Below are 23,315 nucleotides of genomic sequence, written 5' to 3'. Positions count from 1 at the left end.
AATTACATAAAGAATTACACACAAAGTTCACTCAATTACTATTCACACCCAATTCTTTGCTCAAAAACTGTCATTCAATGTCAACAAGTACACAACAAGCTGTAATAGCCGACTACTTAATACTTTCATTACCACAGTCAGCGAATGGTGAACAATATTTGGAGCAATCATTAAATAATGGGAAACAACAATTATATAATCTCAAGATTCCAGATTTTCAAAGTGGAACATTAGATTCATTAGTTCAAGAAAGTGAAGAATTGAGTAAAATAGATCAACATTTAAATTCATCAGTTGCAAAAATCATAGATATATTAAATTCAATAAGTGAAACCAAAAATTCTTCGAGAATCGTTCAATCAAGATCCATATTTGAATATATTCAAAATTTTCAATGGAATACTTCAAAATATAGATTAGATAAACCAATAAATCAGTTAGTTAAAATGATTTCAAGTGAAGCTATCACGTTGGACAACGATGTTAGAGCTTCTTATCAAAATTATCAAACTGCAAAATCAAATTTCTTAGCAGCTGATAGAAAGAAAAATGGTGATTTATCAATTAAATCATTACATGAAATAGTTAAACCTGAACAATTTGTGTTGGATTCAGAAAATTTAGTAACTTTATTAATAGCAGTACCAAATAATCTTGTTTCAGATTTTAAATCTAGTTATGAAACATTGACTCAATTTGTGATTCCTAGATCCGCAGAAGTGATAGCCAAAGATCAAGAATTCACATTGTTTACAGTTACTTTATTCAAAAAATTTCAACAAGAATTCATAAATAATGCAAGAGAACACAAATGGCATCCAAGAACAGATTTTGTATATAATGATGAAATGCTTAATAATTTAAGAAAAGAGTTTGATATAACAAAGCAAACAGAAAAAAAACTGAAAAATGAATTAATAAGATTAAGTAAAACAGCTTATTCAGATGTAGTGGCTGCATGGTTTCACATTAAGGTAATAAGAGTTTACGTTGAAGCTGTATTGAGATATGGTTTACCACCACAATTTGATAATTTCTTAATTAAATTTGAAGGAAGTAATTTGAAGAATGTTGGAGAAGTCAAAAAACAATTAATTAAAAAGTTTGGTTACTTAGGAGGAGATGGATATTCTAGTAATACTAATTTGCATGAATATGCATCACTAGTTGATACTGAATACGAACCATTTGTGTTGTATGAATTCGAGGTCGTCTAAATATTAGAATAGATTACATAGCTTAAATAGATTGAGGATACATACATTAAATTGACGATAATCGATAATATATGTAAAACAAAATCACTCTATGCTTGAGCCTCAATCTAAAAAGTTGTTTCTTATGTGGTAGCATCAAGAACGTTATTCTTTACAATCTTTATTGATCATTTAAACTTAGACTCAAAAAGTATGTATAATTGCTTAATAATACTTCCTCAGAAACATGCAAAATTGTGAATTAAAATTCCTTACTTTTTTAATGAAAGTAACTTGATTTTGATCAATTCACTTTTTCTTTCAATTAATCATCAAAGGAACATTAACAATGGGTTATAAAGATAATTTTAAAGTTGTTACAAAAACTTTGTCAAATAATATTTTATTGGCAGCAACATCTTTCAAAAGATTTGATAAAATCAATTTTGGAAATAGAATGGCTATATTCAAATATCCAAGTGGTTCTCCTGATTCAGTTATTCCAAGATTAATAATTTGGAGTCCATTACCTTATTCACCTAATGTTTTGAATGTTATAAATGAATTCTCAGGTGTTTCATCAGAATCAAATTTGGATATTGCATATGTTATAGTACCTGACAGAGAACATAATTTAGCTGCTAAATTATATAAGGAAAAATTCCCAAATACTAAAATTATTGGAGTGGAAAACACTGAAAACGTACCTTTGGATTACACATTTATAGAAAAACAAGGTAACAAATTAATTAGTGGTGAAACCTTAAAAGAATTTATAGATGATGAATTAATTTATAAGAATTTCGATTTTGTTTACTTACCATATCATGCAAATTCAGAATTAGTGGTTTATGAAAAAAATTCAAAAACTTTGTTTGAAGCAGATTTATTATTCAATTTAGGTGATCCAAATGAAAAATTAGAACAATTTTCACCTGCTTTAGGATATCCTGAGAATTATAATCCTCATTTTGGATGGTCATTTTTAACAAGATATTTACAACCATATTCGAAAGTCGGGGTGTTTATGTTTGATAAATTGGTCAATTTAAATAAGAGTAAGCCAGGTCTAGAAGCTATCTATTCACTAGACTTTAATACAATAGTGATGTGTCATGGAAATATTATTACTAAAGATGCAAAAAAAGCTTTTAAAAATGTCTTTTTACATTCTTAGAATGCTTACGAGAAATATTAGGTGTTAAATACGGAGTTTAATTATTTAGTTTATAATCATTTAGTTACGTAACTTATTCCTTATCTTATCAGTAGTTCTCCTTCTAGTTTAAATAATTACCTAAATCATTTTTTCCCTTGTTTTAGATTATTAATTTGCTCCACATAATTTGTTCAATGACATCAAAAATTCTGAAACGTTTCTTTTTTGGTTCAATCGTTTTATCCCCTCAGTACTTATGGTTGCATTTGTAATAAAAGCTTTAAACATTTTGGAGTTAACTATTAAAAAACTCCGCAAATGTTACTGCATACGCCATCCCTTTAAATAACTAATCATATATAATTAGAGTTGTTTCTGTATAATAGAAAATATTATTTGTAATTTATACTATAACTACTAATCAAACAAATACAATGCCAGATTTATTCGATAATTTTTTTACATCAATAGGTGCTAAATTTCATAATGGACAAACAAAACGTCGTTATTCAATGGGGTCACAAGTAAACAGTGGTAAATTTTACAGTTATCATAATACTCCAAGTAATAATAATTATTGGTTACCAAGAAAATCTTCAACGGGTGAAGAAAAACTTGTTGTCAGTGAAGATGGTAAAGTTAAATCAGTTGATGACATTAAAATTGGAACCGCTCCAATTCCAGTTGATGAGAGTGATAAATTAAATAGATCAAGATTCAGTAGTGTTTCATCAGACACATCATAATTCAATTTAAAGGGACGGGTTCTTATAGTGTCTCGAGTGTATACATTGTGAATATAAATTTTTAAAATTAGTTTCACCAAATATTGAATACTTTATCGCTAAGCACTCACCTTTATCAAGATTTGCGATCTATGTGAAAGATAATTTGAGCCTTAATTACGATTGAAAAGGTGATAATTTTTCTTCAAAAAACCCCCTTAAATTGCAAACTCGTCTAACCTTTTATCTTGAGTTGCCTGACCGTAAATTTTATCAAAAATAAAATTAATACCACTTGTAAATCTAACTGAATTGTACTATCAATTCATACTGTCCTTGCCCACTGTTGCCAATTATAAAGATTCATCAGAACAAAAATTTGCTGGGAAGGCTCAAAATATATAAAAATATATCCTAAGACAAAATTGATTGATCTAGCCGAGGATCGAACTCGGGACCTTTTCGGAGCTTACAATTAGTAACTAATTTGTAAACGAAACGTGATAGCCGCTACACCACTAAACCTTTTTGTTGCAAATAACAACACGTGCATTAATAAGTAATACTTTTGTTTGTCCCCAGCCTGTTCGGAAACTTCCCACAATCTAGCCTGGTTTTTAAGAATGTTGATAATTGGAACATGAAAGATATTCATTAAAAATCAAAGTAATTACTCAAAAGTTTCAATTGACACATCATTGGGATGCTGTCTTTATTCATTTACCTTGATTTTCAATTCATATCCTACTAGTTTTAGACACAAGAATCAGGTGTCATTTAAGTAAAGACAGGTTTTTTATTCTGCAATATATAGGCAATAAACCAAGTGAGTGTGCTTATGAAAGTATCCCTGGATTATCCAAATATCCGACTTAAAATTCCTATATTCATCACATACAACCGGACAAATTTAGTTGGAAACATCTCCCATAATTTTTGATTAAATGTTTTTCACATAATAATACACTTAGCCTGACAAGTCAAATATTTAGAATGAATCTGTACCATGAAATTAGTGAAAAAGAAAATTTTTCTATATAATAGAAAGTTTTTCAAACACAATTCACCCTGATAATTAGGATACATAGAGTTATATCACATTTTTATGGTATAATTGTGATTAATCATACTTACATACTAAGATTCACACTGGTATACTAATAATTTTATAATTTTTCAGTGATATTTAACGGTAAAGATATCCATGAAACTATATGAAGGAAAAGATTAGAACCAAAGTCATGACGTTTCCCAGCCTCGCATTGAATGAGTCTTTTGACTCATAATCATTCCCTTCCATCATGCCTTGGCAGTTTGATATTAGAAATCATTTTGATATCAGAATATACATAAACGAAAAAGAAAACGATTATTCAAATGATTTATTTAATGTATTTCACGTATTTCACTAGGGAAATCAAGATCTCAAAGTAAAATTTAAGGTCAACCATGTAAAGTGTATTCGGAGCCATGAAAGTAATTTTGATGGTCTAGAAGACGAAGAAGATGTTGAGCAAAAGAAGAAGTGTTCAGGGAAAAGCAGTAAGGATAGATATGAAAAAGACCAAAGATCTGGTATGAATGAAAAATTGACCCAAAGAAAATTTCAACATAATATAAAATAGCCAAGATTTGGAGGAAAGGGATGATTATGAATCAGTGGATTTTTCTAATGCGAAACATTTCTAATCAAAAAAAGAGTATAACAACTGTCGAGTCGATAGCGTGGACCAGTATTTTTAACAACCCTTCATTGATTCATGATTTTTAAACATTTAGGGTATATTGCTACGCTGGAAACAATATTTATAAGACTATCTTAGTAAAAGGTAGTGTGAAAAACACTACTAGGCTCATTTATTGAAGATGTCTAATAAACGTTAATTGTGTTGTAAAAAAAAAAAAAAGATGAGAAAGTGATCAAGAATCAAAAATAAAACTATTTTTATCTTTTTATAGCTCATTGGGATGATTAAATTAAAAAAAGACACAAAATGTTTTCAATAAATTACAAAGCATAGAAGACAAGCTTTGTAATATTATGGGAGACATTTTGATTCTTTGTTTAACTTAATTATAGAAATATTTGGTCCATTACATAGTTTCATGACTATCTTTGCTTTTAAATATCACTATAATTTAGACTCAATTTCATTTGTGAATTATCATTAATTTATGCTCAATTTTGAGAATATAGAGCATTTTACAATTAGGATTGATCAAAAAATAGGATATTAGAAGAAAGCAGCGAGCTTTGTTTTCTCACAAATATAATTTTTTAGGAGCTTCTAGATGAATTTTTATTCAAACTGTGTTAATGACATTAAAAATTTCAGTTTACAGAAAATTTTGCTTTGATTGTACATTCTATCCAACAGATGTTAATTAAAATTAGCAATGAAACTTTAAAAACTAGTTTCTGAAGTCAACATCCATAGTGTTTCTATTCTATAAGTATAGCTAAATGCTGCTTGTCTATGAATTTCAAAGTTTTATAAAACCTTTGGATAAATATTCTCAAATTGATTTTTGCAGCAATTAGTTACCCCTTAAACAACACAAAATAATTTTCGCCACCTAAAAAATTGTAAAATCTTTTTTCTCACTCACTACCAAGCGTTAAAAAGCTACCATATTACCAAGCGAGAACATTTTGCACAGAATCGAACTGAGGTTTATGGCCAAAAGTAGGAGGTCGTGAATGCCCAAAGACCACTATGCCACGTCTGTTAAGAAATTATATGCAGGAGATACAATTTTTTTTTTTTTTTTTAATTTTCTTCGTTTATGCATGTGATATAACTCAAATCATTTTCAATTTTTTCAACAATGAATGGATGATCTAGCAGTTAAACCTCCTAGTTAAAGCATCAGTTATAATATAGCATAGCTTAAGTATAGAGACATTGGAGTCTTGTATTTGCTTTAAACGCAGAGTATTCATTGAGAGATTCAAATCTCCAGATTATGATTCAAATTACGTAGTTGTACAAAATCAATAAGATTCACGTAAAATTGATAGCGCTTAGTCGAAAAGCAAACACAAAAAAAAAGTTTTGGGTAAATTGAAAACCCGACGTAATTATAATATATTTTCAACCAATTTTTCAACTTTTTCAACTTCATTTGATCAATTCTTCTTCAAATTCAAGGTCAATTGAAAAATCAGGAACAATACAAAACCAACATGTCATTAACACTTGAATTCAACAAATTATCACAAGATTTAACATTTTTATTTCAAAATTTTTCATCTTATATAAATTTAAATGATCAATTTTGGTTAACAATTGCCAGTATATCATTCAATCCAATATTTTGGAATATTGTAGCAAGATATGAATATAAAACACATTTTTTAACAAAAATTGTAGGATCACCAAAATTAGGATGTTATTTATTAGCTATTACAATTTTTAGTTTAGGTATTATAAGAGATTCAATATATCATAATTTTTTATTGAATCAACCTACTTTTCAACCATTTTTAAATTCTATAATTATAAAATCTTTAGCTATTGCACTTTTTGGATTTGGTAATATTTTAGTTATTTCATCAATGTGGGTTTTGGGTGTTACAGGAACTTATTTAGGTGATTATTTTGGTATATTAATGAATGAAAGAGTTACTGGATTTCCTTTCAATATTAATAATAATCCAATGTATAACGGTTCGACTTTATGTTTTTTAGCTACAGCTTTATGGTATGGTAAACCTGTGGGATTAGTAATAAGTGCTTTTGTTTTAATAATGTATAAAATTGCTTTATTATTTGAAGAACCTTTTACTGCTAAAATTTATGCAAATCGTGATGCTGAAAATGCAAAAAAAGTTGAATAAAAGTTATTTAGGAAATAAGTAAATAATTTGAACCTAAGTTTGAATTATGGTTCACTAAAAAAGTTACTCATTATCTAAAACAAGAAACTTAGAAGTGGTTCATCCAAAATTATATATATGTATATAGAGTTGAAAACAAAATGCATTTTACAAAATTTTAATAAAAATTATCAATATTCTAAATAAAGAATGACTAAAATTAAACCTGAATTATAAAAGTAAAAAAGACCTATAAAAATGCAAAACCTTCATTGTAAAAAACTCACCTTGACAAAACCCTGTCCATCCAACTAATATCAAATATACTGAAACTCCAAGATTATTTAATGATCAATCTTAATTAAAATCAAATATATTTGAAACACCATGATTTTCAACATAATTTAAAGATAAAGATTGAAATTTTTCAGAACTATTATGATAATATAAACCATTTATATCACCTTTTTTAATAGATTTCATAAATTTTTCATTTAATTGTTCATCTTTTCCTACATTAAAATCATTACCGTCTTCTTCATCTAAATTCCAATCTTCATCACCAATATTTAAAACAATATAATAAAAACCTTCAAAAGAAGCATTTGGAATTTGTTTAATTCTTGAATCAGGTAATAAAAATTCTTCTTTCCATCTCATATAAATATTTTTTGAACCTTCCAAACCTAATTGAATTTTATTTAACTTTTTTAAAAATTCTTCATTATTTAAATTCATTGAATTTGTTAATTTTTTCCAATGTTCAAAATCATTTTGTGGATAAGATCCCCAATTTTTATTTTCTGATATAAATGAATAATTTTTAAAATTATTGACTCTCGATGAAGAAGAAGAAGATGATAATTTATTCAACAAAGGATTATTTATAATTTCTCCTTTAAAATATGTTGTAATTTCTTGATGATCTTTTGTTAATCCATTAATTTGTAAAAAACCAGTTATTAAAGAATTTTTTAAATCAATTGATTTAAATTCAACTTTTATACGAAATTTTGATTTTCCTGATTGTTGTTCACCAATAAATTGAGCATTTGGTTGTAAAAATTTATTATTAAATGAAGGTATAGATGATGATATTGGAATATTTTTATTTGATTTTGAATTTAAATAAAATTGGTTAGAACGTTTTTGTTGTGATAAATGTTTAAATGAATTAAAATAATCTAAATCATAATTTGGTTTAATTTTAAATGATTTTGAATTTTTTGAATGTGTATGGATGGAATGTTTTGGTGAATGTGATGGTGATAATTGATTGTGATGATTATTATTATGGTTTTCATGGTGAATATGTTCGTTGTTATCGTTAGATTGTATAGTATTATTATGATGGTGTTTGGAACTATTATTTAAATCTGATGATGTATTTAGACGTTTAAGAGGTATTTCATGATTATTTGAAAATATATGTGAGTTTTCATTATCAGTTACATTGTCTTTACCACTATCAAGTTTATAGGAGGGAGTATTGGAGTCTATCAAATATCCATCATCTTCATTATCATTATCTTTCTTATTTTTGTTTGAAAATTGCTGATTAAAATTAAATTGATCTTGTGAAAATTCATCATCTGGTATATCATCTCTATCTTTATTTTGTTCTATTTGTTGTTGTTGCTGTAATTGTTGTAATTGTTGTAATTTTTGAAATTGTTGATTTTGTTGTTCAATAATTGATTCATTTTCTTCAATTCCTTCCATCAAATCATCATGATCTTTTAAATCATTATTTATATTATTATTGAAATGTAGAATATCATTTTGATTTGAAGTTATAGCTTGTAATTGATGATTATTATCATTTTGAATTATTTCAGTTACCGGCATCGCTTTTCTATTTCTGGTATTCTTCTAGTTAATACTGATGTAATTTGATATGTAGATATATTTGATATCTTGTGATTAACTAGTGGGTGTATTTGTTGTCTATTGTAGATAGTAAAATGAGGATATATATGATATGGTTGTATAGTCAAAATTTAATGTAACTCTGAAAAGATGATTAGTATATATAATGATAATTAAATTGTGATGATGATTTAAGTATGTAATAATTTATATCAAATATTATTTATTATTTTTTCTTATCTCTCTAATGATTTATGATTTATAATATTTCAAATGTAATCAATGTAATCAAGATATAATATATCAAGTGAAAGAACAAACTGAAGTTAGGTCGGATTAGTTATAAGTTGGGTAAGAGTATAAAGAAGAATATACATTTGATTCATGAATAGTCACACGGTATAGACCAATACAACAACATTAGAACTTTCATTCGATTACCGTTTATTTCTATTAAATCTTGTCTAATCTAGTACGTTTTGTGTAAAACCAATTCCGGACTTATCGCTGAAATTATTCTTTTGTACTCTCACATTCTTTTTGGATAGAGATGATGACTTTATTATATTCATAATTGCTATTTAATAGTGAAGCTATACATATATATAGGCTTTTACTTCAACCACAGAGGTATCTTAAGCTCATAAAATATAATAATTTATAGCTAAAAACTATTAAACCTGATACCACAGTTAATTAATTGTGGAAATTTTATCATCTTCAAATAAAGAATTGTTATAAGATTTGAATGACAATTTCTTACTTATTCTTATTGAAGATTGAAAGTTAGAAGTGAGTGTATGCTAATATCCAACATGAACATCGTATTTTATATGCGATTTTACTATTGAGGGTTTTAGATTGTGAACTGAATTGCACTTAGCATCCCATATTACTCTTTAAAAGCTCGAATTACTCCCACTAGAGAAAGCCTATACTATTCTACCTATATGGCATGGTGTGGTACGATAATGAATCATAGAGATTATAAGTTGAATGAAGGTTGATTGATAATTAAAGTTGTATTTAAACTTTTCCACATAACAGGGTGTATGTTGTAAGTGATACAAATAATCCGATCGGGAAAATTTTGATTTCAAAGTCAAAGAGGTAATTTTGTTTTTGAAAGGTTTAAGTAATTTAACTTTTGTGAATTTTTACTTGTTATTAATTTTTAGTTAATTCCACCAATGACTATCAATTAACATTATTATATAAGAGTATAAATTATATCCAAATTACTAGAAGTAGAACTACTTACTAGCTGTTCAAACTCTGATCTTTTGATCTTGTAAAATCTTTGTCTTTTTTAAAATTATTTATAATATCATCACTTTTAATTCTTCTACAATTTTTACATCTTGTAATGGAGTACAACAAAATTCAATTTGATTAAAATGAAGTTAGATCAATCTTTCATGATAATTTCAGATCCCTTCATAGATCATCATATTTACGACAACGTCTCTTGTCTTAGCTTATAATCTCTCTAATCTAACTTGTAATTTAAAATTAATCTAAGTAACCCTTTGTAATTGGGAAATATCAGCTTGCCTAATATGTAATTGAAGCATTAATTCATTCCAATGCTCTTAATACTTCCTTTTCCAACAGACTGTAAAGTACTTAAAATGGTGATAAATTTTGCTGAATTAAAAGCTATTGGTATTATAAATTTTTTAACTTAACATTCATTTCTCATGCTTGAAGTAAAAAGTAATTCCTATTTCAAACTCACTAGCATCAAATTTAATAAAAACTTTTAAAATGAATTAACCAAATGATAAATTTAAAATTTCCAATTTTATATTTCAAAAGACTTGAATCAGATCTGCTTTAATTGCATCTCTCGCTACAACTCTGCCAGATGTATTTTTCAAATTCTTGTCAATGTAATTGTTGTGAAGTAAATCTTCATTAACTAAAAATCTATCAGTTGGTAAAATTTTGAAGACTTACTTTACTACAACTACATTGACAAGAACTTAAAAAACACCTTATTCACAGTTGTAAATCAGCTTTTTTCCCCTCTTCTTCAAGAGCCGTTTTGAGCTCCTTTATTTGATTATCATTCAAATTTTTTGTTTGAATAAAATTTAAAAAATAATGAAATTTATAGCCTTGAATTCCTTTGTTGAAATTCCCCATCTGTTGCAATCTAAAATTTTTACATTCAATCAGTGTTTCAGAATTTTCTGAACGGATACTTAATAATTTATCTTCATTGACAATAGTAGCTATATCTTGAGTTTAAATACGACTAATGATGCCGGCTATAAAAACAGTTTTCAGTGGTATATAGTAAATTACTATATCATAGTTCAAGATTGCACCCAAAAACCTTGAAATCCTTTTTGGTGAAGGTTTGGCTCCGTTGGGAACGTTTCCAATTGCTTGGTTATCTGTAGTAAATAAATGTAATGCCACTAAACTGGTAATTAACTTCTCATTTGTTGAATCTAAATAATCTTAGATAACACATACACCAGAATATGTGATATCTTCAGATTTTTTGGACGCAATTCTAAATTACGATATCAAAATTTATTACACACCAAGTTTTCTGTCTAGCTGTGAATCCATTGATATTATTTAAAACGTTATACGAGTCGCAAAGTACCCCTGTTATGTATGAAATTAATGGTAATTGGGAGTATGTTATATATGTAACTTATTATGAAAAAATAGATTGATCTTTCAAAAAGATATGAACTTTTTCCATAAAATGAGAAATAATTATGAATATAACCACCTGGTTTTGGTAGCATCTTTTAAATTTGAAATATTATTTTAAGGGGTTAATTGAAGACTATATTTTACCGCTTAAGTTTTAAAAAATAAAGATTTAAAACAAAGTTATTTGGTTAGACTATCAAATACACCATATACAACAATAATCAATTAAATGAATGATAAAGAAACACCCGATAGTCCATTACATCCAGGACCTAATGAAGAGATAAATCCTCAAAATCTACCTACTACAAAATTACAAGATGATAGTCTAAATTTAAATCCTGAATTATATGATGAAGACGATGAAGAGGAAAATGAAGCAATTGAAAAGAATAATATAACCATACCTGAAAATTTAGAAGCGGAAGATTCCAAAATAGCTCAACAGGAAATTGTACCCAATGTTGAAGAAGAAGGACTAGAAGAAGAAGAATTTGAAGACATTGACTTGACAAGTCTAAATCAACTTACTCTACCTTTTGAAGAACAATTACAAAATTTCATATCAACAAATCTCAGTAACAATTCAAATGCTTTACACCAAGAAGAATCACTTTCATTAACTCAACAACTGAAATTTATTAATTATATTGATGAAAAATTATTAATTTTACAAAGACAATTTATAAAACAACAATCAGAATCTAAAATAATTTATCCATTGATTGATTTAATTAAAAATTTAAATGAGATCATAAATTTAATATGGAAAAGTATAAGTCTAAATTTTAATAATAATAACAATCAAAAATTGAATTTATTTGGTCAAGAAGAATATTATATTAAAATTTTGGGAGATTTAGAAGAATATTTATTACATTATCAAATTTTATTCAAACAAAATTTTGAAATTGATAGTCAAGGTAAAAGATTTATAAATATTGATATAAATGAAATTATTCAATTTTTTAAATTTTTAATTAATCTAGATTTACAAATGTCAGTATTGCTTGGATCATCAATTTCAAATGGTGATGAAGAAATTGAAGATTCAAGAAATATATCAACGTCAAAAAAACTGAAATTCAGTAATACAGAAATTATAAGGTTATCTCCAATCGTCAATAGAATAAGAATTTTAATTATTGAAAAATTAGAAAGACTAAGTAAAGAAATTAAATCAAAAAATTTGAAGAATTTATTGGAATTAGAATCAAGTAAAATATTTGAAGGAACTTTGGAAAGGATATAAGATTAATTTATGTGCATATATCAAAAAATATTGACTGACCCAGTATTAACAGAATCAACTTTTTTTTAGGATCTTATATTTGCAATTTAACTGATCTCATGAATATACGAAACATGGATACGGCTACATGGTCGTCTCATTAACAAATTTTCATTTATTCGTAATTTCAGACTCATACTTCAGTACTTCAATACAACAACTTGATCAAAACATTAACCCAATGAGTAAAAGAAGAAACAATGGATGCTTAGAAGGGACAAGAAGAACCAAAGTAAACGGGAATCACATGAATTATATACAATCATAAAAATATGAAATTAGGCTATTTACGAGTTTAGTATCCAGTGAACTAGTATTTGGGCATCCATCCAAAAACTGAAGTGATAATTAACGATCAGACTCATTAATTTCTAAACATTCCACCTCCGGTCTCTTGATGCGAATCCTCTCAATGATGAAAAAGTTGAAGTGCGCTAGTCAACTCTTCTCTTACAAGTTAAATACTTTCATTTTCAATAACCTGCCCATCATCTCCAAATTTTATCAAATCCTTTATTCAAATCATTATAAAATTGATTAACTTTTTCATTATCATTAGTATTTTCACCTAATTCTCCAAAATTTTTAACAAACATTTCATCTAAAAATTGTTTGATTGCATTACATTGTTGAATATTATAACAATCTTGATAATGTAATAATTTAAATCCATCAGTTTGTAAATTTTTACATCTTTTTAAATCTTGTTGTTTATTAAAACATGGATATTTAAACATATCTTTTATTATTGAATAATTTTGAAAACATAAATTTAAATTATATTCTAATTCTGAACAATTTATTGCAACTGAATTTTGTAATTGATTTGATAATTTAAATTTTTCAAATTGATATTGATCTTCTTGATTTCTTATGGGTTGTTTTGTTAATATTTCTTTTACTCTATTCAAATTTCTTGATGCTTCAAATTTATATGGTTCTGATGATGATGATTGTGTTGTTTCATTGTTTTTCTGTATTAAAAAGTCTTTCAAGTCATTAGGTAGATCTTCTCCTAATGGTTTGACTTCTTCAGATTTGGTAAAAGGCCACATTGTGAAGGATCAGATATTGTACGGGTTAATACATTAAAACTCAAATTGTCTCGATCAAAAAAAGTTATTCAAGACTAATTTAACCCCTCAACCTTTAAGCGGTATTTGAATTAATATGATAAATGATTTATGATGAACTTCATAAGCCTACAGATCGAAGCAAAGTATTACGTCTCTTCCCAAATATTTATGCTCTATACATGATCTAATCTAATCTAAATTCTATCAACCATAGTTTCCCAAAGTCTTAATTTTTCTGCAAATGTGATACCAGCAACTAACCCTGAAGTACTAGGAAATACATGTATCTTAGTATTAGAAGGTATTAAAGATTGAATATGATTAATTAATTTATTATAAACATTATCATTTCCAATCATAACTTCACCCCATTGAAAATTATCTTTTGTTAATTTAAATTTTATATTTAATTCTAAACTATAAAATTTAATAAATGTTTCCCATATTCCTTTCCCTATTAAAACTACTGTGTTGGTATTAGTTTCATAAATTTCTCCAATTAGTCGTTTAACATTATCAAATTTTTCATGTGATGTTAATTCATCTGCTCTTTTAGTACATCTTGAACATAAATCTGAAAATCCAATTTTATATTTTATTATATCAAAATCATCTTTTGCAGTACATCCATTTTCTAAAAGAGTTTTTAAATTTAAATCATCTTCAAAAATGTTTGGATCTTTCAGTTCTTCTAGTTCCACGATTTTTTCAAGTAATTTTGATTGTCTAAATAATTTCCAATATAAATTAGAGTGATGAGCATAATGATGTTGTTGTATTGATGACTGAACACCAGGGTTATATCCTATAAATAAAACTTTTAAATTTGAATCTAAAGAACGTGCTAAATCTGGTAGATTTATGGTATCGATCTGTTTGGAGATTTTGATCTCTTTTCGATTCGATTTCTTGTTGGTTTTGGTGACCTTATACGTGGATTTTTGTACTATTTTAGTTTCTTCTGTTGACTCGCACTTAAACGCCAGTACTATACTCTTGAAATCCTCAATACTATTCATGGTATTTGGAGTATCTTGCCATCTTATTTGAAAATGTGTACCTGAAAATTAATTATTATTAGCGATAAAAAGACGTTTTAGATATAATGCGCTTACACAAAATGAGTTACATTATTGTAAATGTCGCGAAACAAATAGATTTGACTTATCTTACATTTCCGTGTACAGAAGTCTAGAAGTCTAGAAGTAAACATCATTAATCTACTAAATCATCTAATACAAATATTGGAAACTCATTATGGATAGAGAGTTTTCACCCATTACATTCAATGGAATTGAATCTGAATCTACACCAATTAAAAGTTTGAATGGCTCCCCTCATTCTGAGTTTTTAACAGCTGATGGAATTGTAAACACATCAATAACAATTGATGAAGATGTCAGAGAAAATGACAAAACCAAAGAAATTGAAGAAATAGTAGATATACTAGAAAACGAGAATGAATTGAGCAACGGTGCTACTCCATTAAATCCAGTGAATGTTGCACATTTAATGTTTTCTCCTAAAAGAAGACAACAACAAAGAGAATTAGAGAAATTAAATCCTATACCGTTTCAAGAAAACCCAACTAAATCCAAGAAAGCTTCCTTCACTGCGGAAACTAAGAACAATCAAACATTCCTAAACAATCCTAGTATACCTTACACTTTAAATTTGTATTTACAGCTAATAATAAATGTCATACTTTGGTTATTCATACTATATTTGGGCTTCATATCCTTCAAAACAATAAGGGCAGATATAAAAAATAAAATAGAAGATAAGCTCACCATATTACTAGATGAAATTGCAAATTGTGAGAAACAATATATTGCAAATAAATGTAATTTACCAAATCGTCCACCAGCTATAAATCAAGAATGTAATGCATTAGAAAAATGTCAAAATCAACAAATAAAAGTATACAATACTCAAGCTACTTTACAATTACTAGCTGAGGTAATTAATTCATTTGTTGATCAATTAAGTTTGAAAACAATACTCTTAAGCTTTTTTATAATATTAGGAATGATAATTCATTCTGCATTTACTTTGAACAATTTTAAAGCATTTGAACAGATACTGAGAGAAAAGAACAATGAAAAGAATAATCAAAAAGATGTGGGAAATAAAAAGAAAGTAAAGGTTGATGAGACTGTACAATTTAGTGAGGAGTTTAGTAAATAATACAAAATTTCTTGTAATGAAAAGTTTTATAATCGCAGACCTGCTTATGTATATTTTCACCCTACTTCCCTGATCCTCTTTATCGATGAGTGAACTGAAATTTCATAATTGAATAAGATTGTTTGATAGATCTATTTTGCATCTATTGTCAAATCCCAAATTGGTAATTATTTCTGTTTCAAAAAAAAAAGATTTAATTTTTGACAATCCAAATTAATTTATTAATTTAATATGAAATTTATCTTAAATTCAATTAATTACATGCATATGTGAAACTCAATGAGGACGATCTTTTGGTCGTAAGATGCTACTGCTTGATTAGAAAGAGAAAATGACTTGGATTTTCAAGTAATAAAAAGATGATATCAGCCTTTCGTCTTTTCCCTTGATTATTTTTTGATAGCCAAATATCAACAACGAAATCAGAAAAATGAATGAGAAAGATTCAGAAAAATCATCAGTTAATACAAAAGATGTTGAAATTGAAGTTGATACTAAGAAGAATGTATTTATGTTTTTCAATTTGAAAAAAGATTGGAATGTTTTTGCATTAGGTTCAATTTGTATGAGTATTTCAGCAATTGGTACACCAATAACAACATTATTATATGGTAATATAATGGGAACATTATCTGAATATTTAAGAAATGACATAACTTCATATGATACCTTTATTAATAAATGTCTCAAATTTTGTGGGATTTTAATGGCAGTAGGATTTGGTAAATTTTTATTTGTTTGGTTTGGAATGTCAATATTTTTAAAATTTGGAGAAATTCAACAAATGAGAGCAAGAAGAGATGTTTATTCAAAATTAATTAATCAAAATATAAAATGGTATGATGAAAATAAAAATATAATGGGTGAATTAATTCAAGTTGATAGATGTATTGAAGAATTACGTTCTGGAAATGCAGAAATTATGGCAGAATCAGTTCAAACAATTGCTTTAATTTTAGCATTAATTATAATGTCATTTTATCAATCATGGGCTATAACTTTAATCATATTAGCTTCTGCCCCTGTTATGGCTTGTTTTGCTTGGTTATTTGGTGGTTTAACTTATCGAGCACAAGAAGAAGAAAATGATTACAGTTCACATGCAAGTAAAGTTTTAAATTGGTGTTTGACAAGTCCATTAACAGTAAGAGTATTCAATGGGAAATATGTTGAAATAGTCAAATTTAATAAATATGTTGATGCATCAGCTAAAGCTTATTTTAAAGTTTCAAATTCTATTGCTGCAAATTCTGGTATATTAAAATTTCTTACATTAATGATGTTTGTTCAAGGTTTTTGGTTTGGTACTTTTTTATTGTCACATGATAAAATCACTATCAATCAATTGTTTACTTGTTTTAGTTCATGTTTAATGCTTGGTCAATCGATATCAAAGATAAGTCAATTAATGGCAATACTAAATACAGCTCATGCTGCTGCTGGTGGAATTTCCACTTATTTAAAAACTTCAGAAGATGAATATAATATTACAAAGGGAATATTAAAATATCCAACCCATTGTTTTGGTAAAATTATATTTGAACATGTACAATTTAAATATCCAACAAGAGATGAATTAGTATTAAAAGATGTTTCATTTAAGATTGAGGTAGGTAAGCAAAATTATTTTATTGGTAAATCAGGAGCTGGTAAATCAACTATTCCTTTAATTTTAATGAAATTATATGATAAATCAAATGGTCAAATAATAATTGATGGTAGTGAAATTGATTTACTTGATTCAAATTGGATATCACAAAATATTACATTAGTTCAACAAACTCCAGTAGTTTTTAATGGAACAATTCGTGAAAACATAGCACTTGCTGTTGCTGATAATTATGATTCAATTGAAAATGTTCCATCGCATTATATTGAAGAAGCTGCCGAATTTGCATTATTAGATTTAGATTTAGATACCAAAATCACACCTTTATCATTATCCGGTGGTCAACAACAAAGATTAGCTATAGCAAGAGCAAAATTAAAGGATTCACCAGTATTAATATTAGATGAAGCATTCAGTGCTTTGGATTCTCAAACTAAAGGTACTTTAATCAATAGAGTTAAAGCTTGGAGATATGGCAAGACTACCATAACAATCACTCACGAGTATGGATGTATTGATGCTGATGATAATGTTATTATGATGGAAAATGGATATGTCAAAAAACAAGATAAATACTGTAATTACAATAATTATGAAATTCGTGAAGAAGCTAGTGATGATGATGATGATATTGATGAAGAAATGAGTGAAAAGAAATTGAATTCGGTAGTTCAAGTCAGTCTGATAAATTCGAACGATCAAGAGTCTCAAAAAGATGACAAATTATTGGGAGTTTTTGCAATTTTAAAATACTGCAGTCATACAATTGATGTAAAAGCAATAATTTTAATCGGGATCATATTTTCAATACTTGAAGGTATTGCATCACCAATATTTTCATTTTGTTTTTCAAAATTATTATCTACAACTTTAGATGCATCAATTGGTAAAAATATCTCAAAACAAATCATTCAATGGTCAGTCATTTCAATTTGTATTGCTTTCTTCATTGGCTCAACCACCTATATATCTAGATTTTTATTATATTATTCAAGTGAAAGATGGATTGTTGGATTAAGGAAACTTTGTTGTAAAAAATTAAATGGTCAAGATATGTCTTTCTTCAAAGAGATCAAAACAGCAGAAATTACAACCTTATTGATGAACGATACCAGAGATTTAAGAAATTTAGTAAGTACATTTTTGTCAGTTGTTGTTAACTTAGTAGCTATGGTTTTAGTTGGTATTATATGGTCAATTGTTGCAGGTTGGAAATTAGCATTGGTGGGTTTATCATTTGTACCATTAATTTTAATAATTACTATTGCATATGGTCAAGTTTTACAATCAGCTGAAAATAAATATAAATCAAGTGTGGTGGTTAATGAAACTCATGTTCATCAAACTGTTTCTTCAATTAAAACTGTCAAATTATTTTATATGCAGAATTATTTTATGCAAAAATTTGATGAACAAATTAGTGATCTTGTTAAAATTGGTAATTATAGGGCATTTCAAACTGGTGTTGGATTAGCTATAAATGATTTTATTACAGCTGTTGCAACTGGTGTTATACTTTATTTTGGTATGGAATTGACTGGTAAACATCAATATAGTCATGGTCAATTATTGCAAGTCATTACATTGTTAACATTCACATTAGCTAATGCATCAAGTTTAATTCATGAATTACCTGAAGTTACAAGAGGTCAAAGAGCTGGAACTTTTATTGTCAAATTATTAGAACTGATACCATATTCGAAAATTGAGAATGAAGGAGACGTAATACCAAAAACTAAAACTACTGAAGTTATTAAAATTGAAAACTTATCCTTTCAATACAATGATATTCCAATTTTGAAAAATTTGTCATTGACCATTGAAAAAAATCAATTAATTGGATTGTACGGTAAATCAGGGTCTGGTAAATCAACATTGATTTCATTATTGTTAAGATTGTTTGATTCAAATTCTCCCAATGCAACAAAGTTATATGATCAAGACATTTCAAAAATTAACATAGATTGGCTAAGAGAAACAATAAGCATTGTTCCACAATTCCCAAATTTTTTTGAAGGTTCAATCTATGAAAACTTAATTTATGGTATCAATCCATTAGTCAAAATCAATGAAGATGAAATTATTAAAATTTTGAAATTATGTAAAATTTATGATTTTGTAATGACATTACCAGAAGGTTTATATACAAGAATTGGTGAAGGTAGTAATTCAACAATTTCAGGAGGTCAGTTGCAAAGATTATCTATCGTTAGAGCATTAATTAGAAAACCAAAAATTATATTATTTGATGAATGTACTTCAAATTTAGAATCAGGATTTGATTTGGAATTTTTCAAAGATATAAGATCAAATTTTAAAGATTCAACAATTATTAATATAACTCATAGATTCAATACTATATCGGATTATGATAAAATAATTATATTAGATCAGGGGGAAGTTAAAGAATTTGACACTCCAGAAAATCTTTTAAGAGATAAAACTTCTATATTTTACTCAATGTGTTTAGCTGCAGATTTGATTGATTTTGCTCAATTTTAATTCAAAACAATTTATAAACTTATATTAATATGTATCAGTGTATAAACAATTACTTATATTTAATACTAATTGGTGGAATATCTACATCCTCTCCCTCTTCGTCTTCACAACAAGCTTGTAAAACCAAAAATTGTACATGTGATGGTATTTCTTTTTTACTAACCAATTTAATCAATTCAGATATTTTCAAACCCAATCTTTCTTGTTTTTTCTTTTGTGGGAAAAAATCAGCATATAATACAACAACATCATATGATAAAATTGATATTCTTAAATCATCTTCTTTAGCAAATTTATCTAGTAATTCTTGTAAAGTTATATCTTTTTCTATAATAATTTGATCCCATACTTCATCAAATTCTTTTGAACCATATTTAGCTTTATTTGATTTAATAGGTTCTGAAAATCCAATAAAAGGTAAAGCTAAATTTATAAAACCATTTTTATATTGTTCAATGTCTCGTTTATCATCAACAACTTTGTATAATTCAAGACAAACTAATCCAGTAACCAATGCTGTAGTTGTTGCAATTGCTGGAATAATTTTACCAGCAATAAACTTAGTTTTGCTGGCATCTGCTGGTTCAATACCATAGTTTAATGCTCTACAATTGGATGCAGCTGCTATAAATTCAATATGATGATTTGTGTCGTCGTCTTTTTCAAATTCTATTGGGGTTAATCTATAACCAGCTAACGTACTTGGTTCAGGTAATGTGGCAGCAATTTTTCTGACAGCTTCATCATCAATTGAACCCGATAATTTATTTGCTTGTTCTTCAGCTTCTGCATCAGTTGCAGCAATTTTGACTCCCGATTTTGGTTGAAATTCTGGCACTTTGAAATCCGATAATACCTTTCTATAGTCACCTAAATTATTTTGTTCTTTCAATCCATAAATAAAAGCTAATAAATTAGCACCACCAATGATAAAATCTAAATGATTTTGATTGTTAATGTCAAATTCTAATGGCTTTGGTGCACGTTTTGGACCAGACCAAAATGGCTCACCATTTGAGTTCTTAGCATCTGGTGGGAAATTGTATAACAATTGTTTAATTTCATGATTAAATTTAGTTTCAAATTCTAATCTTGCCCATTTTATACAATCTTCAAAAGTATATGGTCTTTGGTTTAAATATTTTGATATGTTTTCTAATGTTCCTACTTTATCCGGATTTTGTTTTAATGACAGTTCGACATAATTTGGTTGACTTAAATATAAATTAACGCTTTCCGGTGATTCAACAAAATAACCTTGAAATAAAGATTTTGCCCATGCAATTGTATGGTCTATTTTACTTGGGAAAGATCTTAATGTACATAATGGGATTGCTTTTTCTGGTGGATCGTGTGATGATGAATAAGATTCAGTTAAACGTGGTACAACTACTTGAGTATTTCCTTTTGTTCCTAAAGTTCCTGATTCTAATAATGGTTTTTTGAAAAACACACAACGTCCATCTACATATTGTCTAGCTTCTACATTATCCAAAGCATTAGTCACAAGATCCAAGTTATTCCAAAATTTATCATCAAAAATATCTTGAGTATCTGGACCAACTTTATCTAATCTTGAATCAATTTTACCTTTTAGTGCAGGGTTCATCACAACCACAGCTTCTGCAGCACAGTCTGATTTATTTTTACCAACATCTTTAGGCCTGAATAAAAATTGACGATTTAAATTGGATTTTTCAATAGAATCATTATCAGTGATGAAAATCTCACCTTTTGGCCCAGAACCTAAACCCATCATAGCCCAATTTTTCAACATCTCACAGCCAATAGCACCTGCTCCAACAAGGAAAACTTTTAAATTTGAAATAGCATCTTGAAATTTCTTACCAAATACTGCTATCTGTCCATCATATCTTGATCCAAGTGGTTTACATGTTTCTTCAGTTCTTGGATATTCTTCATTATTAGGTAAGGATTCTATAGAATCAAAATACAACCATTGTTTTATTGGTGTAAATTTTGATGAACAACATTTTAAAACTTCTTGAGCAATTAAACCACCATAGAATGCAACAATTCCTGGAATATCACCTCTTGCTTGATAAAATAATTCTTTTAAATATTTTTCATTAAGTTCCTCCTCAAATTTACTTGAAGTAGCCAATTCTTGAGCATATCTATAAGCTTGATTGGCATCTTCTTCATTATAGGGTCTTGGTAACTTGTTATTATGCTTTGTTTGGAAGGCATGTAAAGCTTGAAATCCAATATGCAATTGTTGAGGTTTATCAAATTTAGCAAAATCTGAGATTAAATATTCTGGGTTTTGTAATTGATCTAATAATGAATCAAATTTAACTTCTTTTGGAACTTTGACTTGAGTATAGATTCCACCCTTTTTATAAATTCCGTAACTTTCATCTATTTTAATTTTAAAAGCAAAAGGTCCTAATACTTCTACTTTATGAATACTTCCGTCGTTTAATTTTGGCATACCTTCAACCTCTGAAAATTTAACATAATCTCCATCTTCTAATCCATGTCTACTTTCATCCAACATTGTGACTGTTCCATTTTTTTCAATATCCGATACAATTCCAGTTAATGGCTCTTCTCCTGTTTGATCAACTATAGTAAAATGTTCACCAAAATCAACAAATATTTGACCAAATAACCCCCTAATGTCTGCATTGATATAACCAATGTCATTTGCATGAGTAATTTGATTGATTTTCACTTGTTCTTCCAATGTTATATTAGTCGACACAATACATTTGAATTTTAATAAAGTTGATTCATCAATGTTTTTCACAGTATTAATAGGTACATATGAATTTAATTCTCTTAATTTTACAGCACTTACTTCATCTCTTGGTTGACCAATTTGATCTTCACTCAAGAAAAATTGAGTAGATAAATCTTGGATTTCAATTGGATTTGGGTCATACAAGCTCAATGATTTAACACCTGCTAAAGCAATATTTTTAGCAATTTCAATTCCTAAACCTTTTAAACCTATTATTAAGACATTTGCATTTTGCATTTTTAACATTGCTTCCTTACCCAAAACATACAATTGACGTGAGTATAAACCTTCATCAATCTCTTGAGGTGATGGCGAGTCAATCTGCATATTGTCTGTCATTGTACCTGGTAGATCTGATTGAATGTTATTGTCTTTTTGAAAAGTTGTATAAATGTATTTGAATTAGTAATTTGGAATCTACTCAATACGTAATTTCAA

At 27.5% G+C, this 23,315-nt stretch overlaps 11 protein-coding genes across 11 annotated transcripts; 7 read left to right on the top strand and 4 right to left on the bottom strand. All coding sequences in view use genetic code 12, as the record gives it.

Annotated features, from left to right (window-relative positions):
• Positions 1-77: 77 nt before the first annotated feature.
• Positions 78-1,217, top strand: VMA5 (H(+)-transporting V1 sector ATPase subunit C; the record flags this gene model as incomplete). Its single annotated transcript, XM_051755989.1, has 1 exon — positions 78-1,217. One exon carries the CDS (start codon positions 78-80, stop codon positions 1,215-1,217), a length of 1,140 nt encoding a protein of 379 aa, XP_051615727.1.
• Positions 1,218-1,545: 328 nt separating this feature from the next.
• On the top strand, positions 1,546-2,373 carry KGF55_001415 (uncharacterized protein; the record flags this gene model as incomplete). The annotated part of the gene is made up of 1 exon (XM_051755988.1): positions 1,546-2,373. One exon carries the CDS (start codon positions 1,546-1,548, stop codon positions 2,371-2,373), a length of 828 nt encoding a protein of 275 aa, XP_051615726.1.
• Positions 2,374-2,789: 416 nt separating this feature from the next.
• Positions 2,790-3,101, top strand: KGF55_001414 (uncharacterized protein; the record flags this gene model as incomplete). Its single annotated transcript, XM_051755987.1, has 1 exon — positions 2,790-3,101. The coding sequence occupies one exon, from the start codon at positions 2,790-2,792 to the stop codon at positions 3,099-3,101; it is 312 nt and encodes a 103-aa protein (XP_051615725.1).
• A 3,166-nt stretch (positions 3,102-6,267) lies between these two features.
• OPI3 (bifunctional phosphatidyl-N-methylethanolamine N-methyltransferase/phosphatidyl-N-dimethylethanolamine N-methyltransferase) lies at positions 6,268-6,921 on the top strand (the record flags this gene model as incomplete). The annotated part of the gene is made up of 1 exon (XM_051755986.1): positions 6,268-6,921. The coding sequence occupies one exon, from the start codon at positions 6,268-6,270 to the stop codon at positions 6,919-6,921; it is 654 nt and encodes a 217-aa protein (XP_051615724.1).
• A 336-nt stretch (positions 6,922-7,257) lies between these two features.
• KGF55_001412 (glucose-induced degradation complex subunit) lies at positions 7,258-8,748 on the bottom strand (the record flags this gene model as incomplete). The annotated part of the gene is made up of 1 exon (XM_051755985.1): positions 7,258-8,748. The coding sequence occupies one exon, from the start codon at positions 8,746-8,748 to the stop codon at positions 7,258-7,260; it is 1,491 nt and encodes a 496-aa protein (XP_051615723.1).
• A 2,926-nt stretch (positions 8,749-11,674) lies between these two features.
• KGF55_001411 (TFIIH complex subunit) lies at positions 11,675-12,697 on the top strand (the record flags this gene model as incomplete). Its single annotated transcript, XM_051755984.1, has 1 exon — positions 11,675-12,697. The coding sequence occupies one exon, from the start codon at positions 11,675-11,677 to the stop codon at positions 12,695-12,697; it is 1,023 nt and encodes a 340-aa protein (XP_051615722.1).
• A 527-nt stretch (positions 12,698-13,224) lies between these two features.
• KGF55_001410 (uncharacterized protein) lies at positions 13,225-13,791 on the bottom strand (the record flags this gene model as incomplete). Its single annotated transcript, XM_051755983.1, has 1 exon — positions 13,225-13,791. The coding sequence occupies one exon, from the start codon at positions 13,789-13,791 to the stop codon at positions 13,225-13,227; it is 567 nt and encodes a 188-aa protein (XP_051615721.1).
• Positions 13,792-14,006: 215 nt separating this feature from the next.
• On the bottom strand, positions 14,007-14,831 carry KGF55_001409 (uncharacterized protein; the record flags this gene model as incomplete). The annotated part of the gene is made up of 1 exon (XM_051755982.1): positions 14,007-14,831. One exon carries the CDS (start codon positions 14,829-14,831, stop codon positions 14,007-14,009), a length of 825 nt encoding a protein of 274 aa, XP_051615720.1.
• A 238-nt stretch (positions 14,832-15,069) lies between these two features.
• On the top strand, positions 15,070-15,999 carry KGF55_001408 (uncharacterized protein; the record flags this gene model as incomplete). The annotated part of the gene is made up of 1 exon (XM_051755981.1): positions 15,070-15,999. One exon carries the CDS (start codon positions 15,070-15,072, stop codon positions 15,997-15,999), a length of 930 nt encoding a protein of 309 aa, XP_051615719.1.
• A 430-nt stretch (positions 16,000-16,429) lies between these two features.
• On the top strand, positions 16,430-20,110 carry HST6 (ATP-binding cassette alpha-factor transporter; the record flags this gene model as incomplete). Its single annotated transcript, XM_051755980.1, has 1 exon — positions 16,430-20,110. The coding sequence occupies one exon, from the start codon at positions 16,430-16,432 to the stop codon at positions 20,108-20,110; it is 3,681 nt and encodes a 1,226-aa protein (XP_051615718.1).
• Positions 20,111-20,159: 49 nt separating this feature from the next.
• UBA1 (E1 ubiquitin-activating protein) lies at positions 20,160-23,216 on the bottom strand (the record flags this gene model as incomplete). Its single annotated transcript, XM_051755978.1, has 1 exon — positions 20,160-23,216. The coding sequence occupies one exon, from the start codon at positions 23,214-23,216 to the stop codon at positions 20,160-20,162; it is 3,057 nt and encodes a 1,018-aa protein (XP_051615717.1).
• Between the last annotated feature and the right edge of the window lie 99 nt (positions 23,217-23,315).

Source organism: Candida pseudojiufengensis (assembly GCF_024610245.1).
Source record: "Candida pseudojiufengensis strain CBS 10847 chromosome Unknown scaffold9, whole genome shotgun sequence".
NCBI classification, from domain to species: Eukaryota; Fungi; Ascomycota; class Pichiomycetes; order Serinales; family Debaryomycetaceae; genus Lodderomyces; species Lodderomyces pseudojiufengensis.
Note: the sequence above shows the minus strand (reverse complement) of the source record. Positions and strands in the feature narration are given on the sequence as shown.